We start from the raw sequence: 12,660 nt of genomic DNA, 5'->3' as shown, positions 1-12,660 counted from the left end.
TTTCCCCGTTGACATCCATTTTATTGTTGCTTAGACCGTTTCCAGGAAACTACATAAATAACGCTTTTGCGCTCCGCTCCAACTGGTCCAAACGAGTGTCCGTAGTAGCAATCATGGCAGTGTTGTTAGCACTATTAACAGGACTTTGTTTTACAGTGATTTGTGTTATAGTTCGTCTTCTGATTGTGCTTCGTTCTGGATCAAAATGTAAACCTGGAGAGAAAGGTCCCGTCTGCGTGCTTGTTGTTGCAGGATCAGGTATCATCATTTTAAATGTAACGTTAGCTAGCTGGCTAAGCTAGCAGCAGGTACTGAAGCTTCCACAATCCTTTGCTTTTTGGGCATTTATGAATATTTATCAATTACTAGGCTTTACTCTTTACTTTACACTTAATTGGCATTTCTTGCTGCCTTTTTATGCTAGTTATTAAACTACAGAGTAGTAACAAATAATCGCGTTTTTACGGTAACTAGGTAACCTAGCTATTCGGGCTGACGTCACCAATAACAAACATGATGTGGCGGATAAACTGAGGAAGAGAGGTCAGCATAAAGCTCTTCTAAAGCTACATGTCTTTTGTTTAGGCTGTAACATTATAATGCGCAGTCAGTGTTTTATGTCAAAACATCACGTTTTTACTTTCTTTAGAAACACTATTGGCTTGTCTGTGAGGAATTGTAAATTGCACCATTTATACGGATGATAGTGTTTTGATCTCTAAGTTAGTGCTCTCTCTGTAAAACTCGCCATTTGTGAACTGCAGCATGCTTTAGATTCCATACGAAACATTAAAACAACGTTTGTTATCCAAGTCGTATAGTATCGACCCCACTGACTTGCATAATGTAGCCTATAGGCTAGCTTGAGTGGAGCACAAATTGATTGATGATACATTGTAATTTAAAACGCAGATAGATAAACTAACTAAAACACGGAGGATTAACCTTGGTGTCGTATTTAGAATAGTCCTGTTTGACTTTTGACAACATGAAGAAGATTGTACAGGCAACACTCCTGCTAGTCCTAGATTATGGTGATACAATATGTCTCCTCTGTTTTGGGCCAAACTGCTTTTAGTTATAGTGCTGCTCATTCTTTCAGGATATATATTACAGCTGGACATCCTGGTTAATTAGGTCCCTTTTAAGACTTTAATACCTGTTCATTGTGTAAGGGAACACCCCCCTGAAATGGACAAAAATGAATGGAAATGCCATAAGGCAAATGCCAAGTGTCACGCAGCAAAAATCCAATAGATGGCGAGCGCGCTCCACCGTAAATGTTCTTGTTGCAAATGTAACACAAGTCAAGACCCAAGAGTAAAAACTAGAATTTCTTTTTGAAAAATGATCACCCCCTTAAAAAAGTGCTTTCTGGACTGTTTTTTGAAATTATTTAGTTTTTTTGGTCAATTACACATGTATAAGAACTGTATGAACATACTTTTGTCATATTTTATTGTCATAATTTGTATTTTATTTTTACGTGTCCATAAGGCATATGTTTTGTCCATTTGCGATATGATTTCATAGGAAGTCAAAAGTCAGTGAACCATTGCCAAATGCCATAAGAAATGTCCAAATGCAATATGAAAGTATTGACAGTGCCAAATCAGGGTGTTATGTCCATTTGCCATGTACGATCATAGGAAGTCTGTTTCCAAACCCAAAAGTCTGAACCATGTCCAAATGGCATTTATACTTCCCAAATGATATATAGCCCTATGTTAACCTCTCTGGGCTAGGTGGCACCAAATCGTCCCACCTACGTAACAGCCAGTTGAATCCTGTGGCGCGATTTTCAAATACCTTAGAAATGCTATTACTTCAATTTCTCAAACATATGACTATTTTACAGCTATTTAAAGACAAGACTCTCGTTAATCTAAGCACACTGTCCGATTTCAAAAAGGCTTTACAACGAAAGCAAAACATTAGATTATGTCAGCAGAGTACCCAGACAGAAATAATCAGACACCCATTTTTCAAGCTAGCATATAATGTCACAGCTAAATGTAGCACTAACCTTTGATGATCTTCATCAGATGACAACCCTAGGACATTATGTTATACAATACATGCATGTTTTGTTCAATCAAGTTCATATTTATATCAAAAACCAGCTTTTTACATTAGCATGTGACGTTCAGAACCTCCGGTGAATTTACTAAATTACTCACGATAAACGTTCACAAAAAACATAACAATTATTTTAAGAATTATAGATACAGAACTCCTCTATGCACTCGATATGTCCGATTTTAAAATAGCTTTTTGGTGAAAGCACATTTTGCAATATTCTAAGTACATAGCCCAGCCATCACGGGCTAGCTATTTAGACACCCAGCAAGTTTAGCCTTCACCAAAATCAGATTTACTATTACAAAAGTTTGATTACCTTTGATGTTCTTCGTCAGAATGCACTCCCAGGACTTCTACTTCAATAACAAATGTTGGTTTGGTCCCAAATAATCCATCGTTATATCCAAACAGCGGCGTTTTGTTCGTGCGTTCAAGAAACTATCCGAAATGGTAAATCAGGGTTACGAGCATGGCGCATTTCGTGACAAAAAAATTCTAAATATTCCATTACCGTACTTCGAAGCATGTCAACCGCTGTTTAAAATCAATTTTTATGCAATTTATCTCGTAAAAAAGCGATAATATTCCGCCCGGGAATCTGCGTTTCGGTAAATAGAGGGGAAAAAATAAAGACGGGGGCGACCAGTGCCTAGCCCAGAGAGGTTAATCCCAGAAAAATAGCATTAACTCAAACAGCGTTGAGGCCTCGATGCCATCTTGTTCGGGGCCAACTGCCCATTATGCCAAACCAATGCTCACCAAGTTTCGTCTTCGTCTTTTTCGTTTAGGAGAAAAGTCCATGTCGTGATTGGTGATGTTTTGTACATTTGCAATATGATTACATTCACCATCTGGTGGTATTTTCCGGGACAGCGGAAAAATGACAAATTTGAAAATTTCATTCGATGACTTCCCGGAAGATCTGGCCCCGGTGCACGGCCCGCCGCCGTCGGCGAATTTTACAAGCATTCGCGGACATCTAGTAAGAGACCGTACATTTGCAATTTGGAGGTTCTCTTCAATCATACAGCAAATGCCAAAATGTGCCCTTCATGTATGAAATGTACTTGTAAAATCTAAGAATTATGCTTTGTATATACTTTGTTTTAAGCTGTTTGGATTATTGTAACACAGAGCACCATTGGAAAAGGAGACCCAGGGGATAATACTAGTGCTTGCTTCTATTGACCATGTAGGCTACGTTATATCTATGCATTCATTGTGTTTTTTTCTTCAGGGGGACACACCACTGAGATACTGCGACTGATGGAGAGTCTCTCTCAGTCCTACAGCCCAAGACACTATATAATCGCAGACACAGACAAGATGAGTGAAGACAAGATACGCACCTTTGAAAAGTCAAAGAAAGACACTGGTTCAAAAGGCCAGGTAAGCCTACAGCCTCTTGCACATTTAAGTAGCATAGTTCTTGAGTAGCCTATTTCAGACACAGTCATCAACTGCCCTTCAAAATAAGGAAAACATGGACAAATGAAGGTCTAAGGATCCTGTTTCTTACAGCATTGTTACCGATCGTTGAAATAGGAATTCTTCTCTGTAATAGAATGTCTTACATAACATTTTGAGTTGCAATGATAAGTCCACTTCTATTCAAATTAACATCTTATGTTGTTAGTTCTCATTGAGATGAGATTCTGATCTGTAGTGTAAATCGAGTTCTCAGTGCAAGTCCTATCCTCACCACCAGATGGGGTCAACTCCTTTTTATTTTTTATGTTATTATTATTATTATTATTCTTATTATAATTTTTTTTTGGTGTAACAAAACTTCCCATCACTAGGCTACTTGCCATTGGGCTAGATTTCTCTCTGTATAGTCAGTATTGCTTGTGGTACCTGTCTCTGCTATCAGAGACGATTGACCTGTGAGATTTAAGCTAGCCGTCTCATTTTAGCACTTCCCTCCCCGTCAGTTTACCATCCAGCGGATCCCTCGAAGCCGTGAGGTACGTCAATCCTGGAGTTCCTCTGTGATCTCCACTCTGAACGCCCTGCTCTACGCCGTTCCTCTGGTGTTCAGGCTCAGGCCAGACATGGTAGGTTGAATCATAATATATCATCTAGCCTTGTTAGAACAGACATGGTACTGTTTATGTACAGTACACTGCTGTACCCCATCCCATTTAGTCTCTCTGACAGTACACTGCTGTACCCCATCCCATTTAGTCTCTCTGACGGTACACTGCTGTACCCCATCCCATTTAGTCTCTCTGACAGTACACTGCCGTACCCCATCCCATTTAGTCTCTCTGACGGTACACTGCTGTACCCCATCCCATTTAGTCTCTCTGACGGTACACTGCTGTACCCCATCCCATTTAGTCTCTCTGACAGTACACTGCCGTACCCCATCCCATTTAGTCTCTCTGACAGTACACTGCTGTACCCCATCCCATTTAGTCTCTCTGACAGTACACTGCTGTACCCCATCCCATTTAGTCTCTCTGACAGTACACTGCTGTACCCCATCCCATTTAGTCTCTCTGACGGTACACTGCTGTACCCCATCCCATTTAGTCTCTCTGACAGTACACTGCTGTACCCCATCCCATTTAGTCTCTCTGACGGTACACTGCTGTACCCCATCCCATTTAGTCTCTCTGACGGTACACTGCCGTAATCCCATTTAGTCTCTCTGACAGTACACTGCTGTACCCCATCCCATTTAGTCTCTCTGACAGTACACTGCTGTACCCCATCCCATTTAGTCTCTCTGACAGTACACTGCTGTACCCCATCCCATTTAGTCTCTCTCAGACCAGACATGGAAGGTTTATTCATAATAGAATATAATCTGTCTGGTTGGTTTAGGATACAGCCCCCGGTGTGGTACGATGGTCTGGTCCCAGATCAGGACAGGACTGACCAGACCTCCCACCTCTTATTTAGATGTCAAATTTCACTACTAACATCTCCTTAGACAAAAAAAAACTTCAACTCAAGAAATGTGTTATTCATTTTATCTTCGATTTAATTCCGACTATTTTGAGGAAGTGTATACTGGCTAGCCGAGCCGAGTTCAGCTAGGAGCCAGCCGAACTGAAGCATGCTGACGCCTTAACTCTGCAGCTCTGCTCTGGAGGAGGGAGAGGGGAGACAGAGGGTCAGGTTTCCCCCTTCAGTCTCTTGGGATAACAGCAGGAAGAGAGGGAGGGAGGGAGGATGGGGAAGAGGAGTGTAGGGCAGTGTGTGACTAACCAAGCACAGAGAGGGAGAGCGAGAGAAAGGGACGGCAGACTGTGCTTACAGAAAGGACTAGTTAGTAGTAGTCTTGGATTGTGATATCACCTGCCATTGGTGGCTGACATTCTGCCCTGAAGAATCACTGTCCGTCCATTCAGCTCTCAATGGAATCTCATAATTAGCCACTGTCCATCCATTCACCTCCCCATAGAGTATTCCACACCTTTCAACACCTCTCTGACCCAGAGAGCGTTCAACACCCCTCTGACCCAGAGAGCGTTCAACACCCCTCTGACCCAGAGAGCGTTCAACACCCCTCTGACCCAGAGAGTGTTCAACACCCCTCTGACCCAGAGAGCGTTCAACGCCCCTCTGACCCAGAGAGCGTTCAACGCCCCTCTGACCCGTAGAGCGTGCAACGCCCCTCTGACCCGTAGAGCTTGCAACGCCCCTCTGACCCGTAGAGCGTTCAACGCCCCTCTGACCCGTAGAGCGTTCCATTGTAGGATCCAGAGGCAGTTGAGGTGCTAGTGATCAATGTGGAGCTTCTGAATTTCCTGGGACTCTATATTTTATAGTCCTCTTCTGTTTCAATAAGTTCTCTGTTTTAGGATTTTATGTGGAAATAGTGTATTTAACATACAGCATTATTTTATGTCTGGAATCTGTAAAATATTTCCCCTAATTTATTTCTCTCTCAGATAGTCTGTTTTCTTTATCCCACAAATGCCAGATAATATGTCATAGGGTAGACCGGACACATTCTTGGGAGGAATCACAGCAAAGTGTGGGGTCAGGCTGAGGGTTGTGGGTTTCTCAAGCGTGTGTTACCTGTAAAAGTCATTTCTGAGGACACACACGCTGTTTCCTCCCCCAGATTTGTCAGCACAATCCAATAAGATAAGTGTCTTCACAGTGTGAGGATGGAAGTGTGTTCAAGGTGGCCTATTACTGCTTTTGTTTGCTAGAATACAACTTGGTAACATAATGCATTCCATAATATATTTAGGGTGTCTTATTGACGTAAGTAGTGTTATCTCAAGACTGCTTTCAGAGAAGGAAATGTTTTCTTATTTGGAAGCAGTTCTTATAGAGGCAGCGCTAACACAATGGTGACTTAATTTGGATACTGTTGAACTTTGCTGGTAGCCCAGAATAAGCTATTTATTTCAGGGTCTTTGTGCTCTGCCTAAAATGAAAGCTAACCCTTTACTTTAATTAATAGCAACAACATTGTAGGGAGAGAGACTATTGATTTTAATTGTGTGTGTGTCACTCATTCTGATATCATTGCTGTCCAGGCATCTATATGTTGACTCTGGGCCCTGATCAAGGTCGGGGTCGGGGTTTCACAGTTCCAACCGAGCATCGGTGACATCTCCACGCTAACCCAAACCCTGTCTCCACTCCAGCTGCCCAAAATAATAGTAATAAAATAAAAGTAACATTCAAACGTTTACGGCAAGCGCTGTTTTAACCGGCAATCTATCAGACAGTCTAATGCGTATAGGCTGGCTGGCTGGCTGGCTGGCTGGCTGGCTGGCTGGCTGGCTGGCTGGCTGGCTGGCTGGCTGGCTGGCTGGCTGGCTGGCTGGCTGGCTGGCTGGCTGGCTGGCTGGCTGGCTGGCTGGAGAGAGAGAGAGAGAGAGAACCCACTTACTCAAACCAACTCTTTTTTTGATTCATCGATATTTCTCTGGCGCTTAAAGCTCAAATCCTTAATTGAAGCAATAACAATCAGAGGGGGGGGGGCCTCACCCTGTCTCTGTTGTGGGGATATTAGTGATCATCATAATTATCAAACATACAGGCGTCCTTGTCTTTCAAATGTACTGGAATCATTGGTCAACAAAGGGCTACGTTATTATCTATCTGTAAAATGGGGTTCTTAATGTTAAGCAATCTGGATTCAGACCTAAACATAGCAGCACTATGGCTACTGTGCTGGTTGGAAATGATATTGCAAATGCCTTAGATGATGGAAAGAATTGTTCTGCCATGTTTTTAAGGATTTTAATGCTGTAGACCATGTTGTTCTGTTGAATAAGCTTTCCTTGGTGGTGTTGGGTACTGATGCCTTGTCGACGGTTTCATAATTATCTCAATGACAGAACTCAGGCCATCAAGGTAGATGGGGATAAAATCGGAGTGCCTTGAGTTACATAAAGGGGTGCCCAAGGTGTGAAACTCAGCCCACTACTGTTTACAATCTATATAAATAAAATTGGTAATGCTGTGAAAAAATTAAAAACTAATAATCTCTCGGTCAAAAGTTAGAGAACACCTACTCATTCCAGGTTTTTATTTTATTTTTACTATTTTCTACATTGTAGAATAATAGTGAAGACATCAAAACTATGAAGTAACACATATGGAATCATATAGTAACCAAAAAGTGTTAAATAAATCAAAATATATTTGAGATTCTTCAAATACCCACCCGTTGCCTTGATGACAGCTTTGTGTTGTTGCCTACCCTCACCACCTGGGGGCGGCCCGTCAGGAAGTCCAGGATCCAGTTGCAGAGGGAGGTGTTCAGTCCCAGGGTCCTTAGCTTAGTGATGAGCTTTGAGGGTACTATGGTGTTGAACACTGAGCTGTAGTCAATGAATAGCATTCTCACATAGGTGTTCCTGTTGTCCAGGTGGGAAAGGGCAGTGTGGAGTGCGACGTGAGTGCTACGGGCCGGTAATCATTTAGGCAGGTTACCTTGGCTATCTTGGGCACAGGGGCTATGGTGGTCTGTTTGAAACATATATGGTGGTCTGTTTGATGGTTTGTCTGAGGGCATAGCAAGATTTCTTATAAGCGTCCGGATTAGTTTCCCTGAGCTGGTAAATAAGTTCAAGGTTGGTTACTGACTTTTGATAATAGGAAGGATATTGTCCAGGCCACTTTTATGTCTATTTTAGATTCTGGGGATATTATCTATATGCATGCAGAAGCATCTACACTTAAACCACTAGATGCTGTTTTCAGTTGTGTCCTTTGGTTTATTACTGGTGATGGTTACAGAACTCACCATTGTTCCTTTAGGTTTATTACTGGTGATGGTTACAGAACTCACCATTGTTCCTTTAGGTTTATTACTGGTGATGGTTACAGAACTCACCATTGTTCCTTTAGGTTTATTACTGGTGATGGTTACAGAACTCACCATTGTTCCTTTAGGTTTATTACTGGTGATGGTTACAGAACTCACCATTGTTCCTTTAGGTTTATTACTGGTGATGGTTACAGAACTCACCATTGTTCCTTTAGGTTTATTACTGGTGATGGTTACAGAACTCACCATTGTTCCTTTAGGTTTATTACTGGTGATGGTTACAGAACTCACCATTGTTCCTTTAGGTTTATTACTGGTGATGGTTACAGAACTCACCATTGTTCCTTTAGGTTTATTACTGGTGATGGTTACAGAACTCACCATTGTTCCTTTTAGGTTTATTACTGGTGATGGTTACAGAACTCACCATTGTTCCTTTAGGTTTATTACTGGTGATGGTTACAGAACTCACCATTGTTCCTTTTAGGTTTATTACTGGTGATGGTTACAGAACTCACCATTGTTCCTTTAGGTTTATTACTGGTGATGGTTACAGAACTCACCATTGTTCCTTTAGGTTTATTACTGGTGATGGTTACAGAACTCACCATTGTTCCTTTAGGTTTATTACTGGTGATGGTTACAGAACTCACCATTGTTCCTTTAGGTTTTTTACTGGTGATGGTTACAGAACTCACCATTGTTCCTTTAGGTTTATTACTGGTGATGGTTATAGAACTCACCATTATTCCTTTAGGTTTATTACTGGTGATGGTTACAGAACTCACCATTGTTCCTTTAGGTTTATTACTGGTGATGGTTACAGAACTCACCATTGTGTTTTGTATCAATAAGTGGGTTGGGCCTCTTTTAAATGTAAGGAGAGGGCAGCATTTCCTTGTTTATCTACAAAGCAGTCATGCAGAAATGTCCTATATATATCTTTCATCATTTAATTCAATTTAGACTTACAAATGACCAAACCCGGTCTCAGGCTTGGATAACACTGGAGGCCCCTTCGGTCTCCACAGAGTTGGGTAAAGCTGATTTTTATTTTTTATCCACTGTGAATGTGGAACAACTTCCATAGCTCTCTGAAAGGACATGTTCTGGTCCCCCTTGGTTAGTTCAGTCATGATCAGAGACCTCTGTGTTGATAAATGTGTCTGTTTTTCTTAATATGTTTTGTAATTGTGTATATTGTAATTGTGTATATTGTATGTGTTGAGGGAGGGGTCTGAGAAAATGTAACCATTCTCAAATTCAAAGACAGCTATGGAAGCAAGGACTGACCATCAATGATATCAAAAGTATAGTTTTTACTCTATATCGTGTCTGTTAATATTTACAGTACATTACAAACCTTGAAGTATAATAAACTTAAGTATTGGGTTCTGATGGGGTATGACAGTTGAAGATTCACTTCTTAGTTTCACAGATATCGCTCCACATTCAATCATGAACCATACTGTATTAAGCTCTCTTCCACAAGGCTTTCTCTGCCCTTAACCTTGTTCTGAACACCTCCAAAACAAAGGTCATGTGGTTTGGTAAGAAGAATGCCCCCCTCCCCACAGGTGTGATTACTACCTCTGAGGGTTTAGAGCTTGAGGTAGTCACCTCGTACAAGCCCTGTCCTTCTCTCAGCACATCAAAGCTGCAGGCTAAGGTTAAATCTAGACTTGGTTTCCTCTATCGTAATCACTCCTCTTTCACCCTAGCTGCCAAACTAACCCTGATTCAGATGACCATCCTACCCATGCTAGATTACGGAGACGTAATTTATAGATTGGCAGGTCAGGGTGCTCTCGAGCGGCTAGATGTTCTTTACCATTCGGCCATCAGATTTGCCACCAATGCTCCTTATAGGACACATCACTACACTTTATACTCCTCTGTAAACTGGTTATCTCTGTATACCTGTCGCAAGACCCACTGATTGATGCTTATTTATAAAACCCTCTTAGGCCTCACTCCCCCTATCTGAGATATCTACTGCAGCCCTCATCCTCCACATACAACACCCGTTCTGCCAGTCACATTCTGTTAAAGGTCCCCAAAGCACACACATCCCTGGGTTGCTCCTCTTTTCAGTTCACTGCAGCTAGGGACTGGAACGAGCTGCAACAAACACTCAAACTGGACAGTTCTATCTCAATCTCTTCATTCAAAGACTCAATCATGGACACTCTTACAGACAGTTGTGGCTGCTTCGCTTGATGTATTGTTGTCTCTACCTTTGCTGTTATCTGTGCCCAAAAATGATTGTGCCATGTTTTGTGCTGCTGCCATGTTTTGTGCTGCCATGCTGTGTTGTCGTCTTACATCTCTCTTTACGTCGTGTTGTGGTCTCTCTTGTCGTGATGTCTGTGTTCTATATTTTTCATCCCAGCCCCCGTCCCCGTATGAGGCCTTTTGATAGGCCGTCATTGTAAATAGGAATTTGCTCTTAACTGACTTGCCAAGGTCAATAAATTGTGAACCACAATGTGTATCAGTGGTGATTGACACTGGTTGTGTCCCAAATGGCACCCTTTTTCCTATCTAGTGCACTACTTTTGACCAGGGCCCATAGGGAATAGGGTGCTCTTTTGGGATAATTTCATGCAATTCTATACATTTTGCCAAAGGGTGGAGGCAAATCTAACTGATGATGAATGGGCCCCACCCAGGTCGGTAATTCGTCCATGGTTACTACAAGATTAGATAGGCTAATTTACCAATGGAAAAAAATAATGTGGAGGCTGCTGAGGGGAGGAAGGCTCATAATAATGGCTGGAACGGAGCAAATTCCACTGACTCCGCTTCAGCCATTACCACGAGCCAGTCCTCCCTAATTAAGGTCCCACCAACCTCCTGTGATGCAGACATGGGCTAATTGAGTGACTGCTGAGTCACCACATTTTTTAAAATTGTACCTTGTGTATTCTATTATTCTAACCCTCAACAGTAAGTTGAGACCCTGACTGAGGTAACCCCCCCCCCCACCCAATGTGTATATGTATGTGTATGTGTATATATAACAGTCCGTGGGCCTACAAAAGGAGGGCATGCCGCCAGTTGCCCATCCCTGGCTGTATATTCCAGACCCTGCAGCCCTGTGTCTCCACAGCTGTCTGTCTTCCTGTAATTCCCCATCTCCCCAAAACCCTACTGCTTCATTCTCTTCTAGCACTACCCTCTTTCACTCTCTCCTTCTCTCCTTCCCTCTCTCCTCCTTCCCAGACCATACTCATCATCAAATCAAATTTTATTTGTCACATGCGCCCGAATACAATCAGTGTAGACCTTACCGTGAAATGCTTACTTACAAGCCCTTAACCAACAGTGCAGTTCAAGAAATAGAGTTAAGAAAGTAAAAAAAAAATGTAAAAAAAGTTTAAAAAAATATTTAAAAAAAAGTAACAATAACACTGTTATATACAGGAGGTACCGGTGCGGGGTTACGGGTTAGTCGAGGTCATTCTGAGGGCCTGTGAGTGGCTAGGAGTGTCATGCTGTATGAACATGTGCTCCTCTCTCTGTGTTGTTTCAGGTGCTGTGTAACGGCCCTGGGACCTGCGTCCCTCTGTGCGCGGCAGGACTTCTCCTGGGCCTCCTGGGATTGAAGAGAGTCCTGCTTGTCTACGTTGAGAGCATCTGCAGAGTGGAGAGCCTATCCCTGTCCGGGAAGATCCTCTATCACATCTCAGACTACTTCTTTGTGCAGTGGTCCACCCTGAAAGACAAATACCCCAAATCAATTTACCTCGGAAGGATAGTCTGACTCTGAATAGACTATCTGGGGGGGAAAAAAGACTACCTTTTTTTGTTTTTACTGATACTATTTCATCATGTTACAAATGGGAACACTTTGCTCTGATAGATCATGTATAATAGTTTGCTTGCTTGATGGACTGTGATGTACATTTTTCTACAAACTAAAATTGCGAATACTTTGGAACATCGAGCCCTATACATAATAACTATGTAAAGATGTTTTGGATCACTTCAATGTGTTATGAAATGGTGCTTTTATTATATAGTACAGTGTAAAGAAATACTAAATGGTATTCATACCTGATATGTAGCTACAGTATTAGCTGAATTGAGTGAGGTGTTGTTGTAACTACCATGTGAATAAATTACATTACCTCAGCTTTCTGGTTTTGAATTCAACCCGGTAAAGATAACCAGAGAGAACACCCAAAAACAATATGCTAAAGACAGGACGCTGAAACCAGCTGTTGTCCTGTCTAGTGATATGACAGGACGCTGAAACCAGCTGTTGTCCTGTCTAGTGATATGACAGGACGCTGAAACAGCTGTTGTTCTGTCTAGTGATATGA

At 42.0% G+C, this 12,660-nt stretch overlaps 1 protein-coding gene across 1 annotated transcript; it reads left to right on the top strand.

Annotated features, from left to right (window-relative positions):
* Positions 1-84: 84 nt before the first annotated feature.
* On the top strand, positions 85-12,466 carry alg14 (ALG14 UDP-N-acetylglucosaminyltransferase subunit). The gene is given in 4 exon segments (NM_001146548.2): positions 85-258; positions 3,320-3,471; positions 4,017-4,139; positions 11,868-12,466. Coding segments are annotated over 4 exon segments (651 nt in total). The 5' UTR covers positions 85-113; the 3' UTR covers positions 12,099-12,466.
* Positions 12,467-12,660: the final 194 nt, after the last annotated feature.

This window comes from Salmo salar, chromosome ssa29, assembly GCF_905237065.1.
Source record: "Salmo salar chromosome ssa29, Ssal_v3.1, whole genome shotgun sequence".
In the NCBI taxonomy this organism is placed as follows: Eukaryota; Metazoa; Chordata; class Actinopteri; order Salmoniformes; family Salmonidae; genus Salmo; species Salmo salar.
Note: the sequence above shows the minus strand (reverse complement) of the source record. Positions and strands in the feature narration are given on the sequence as shown.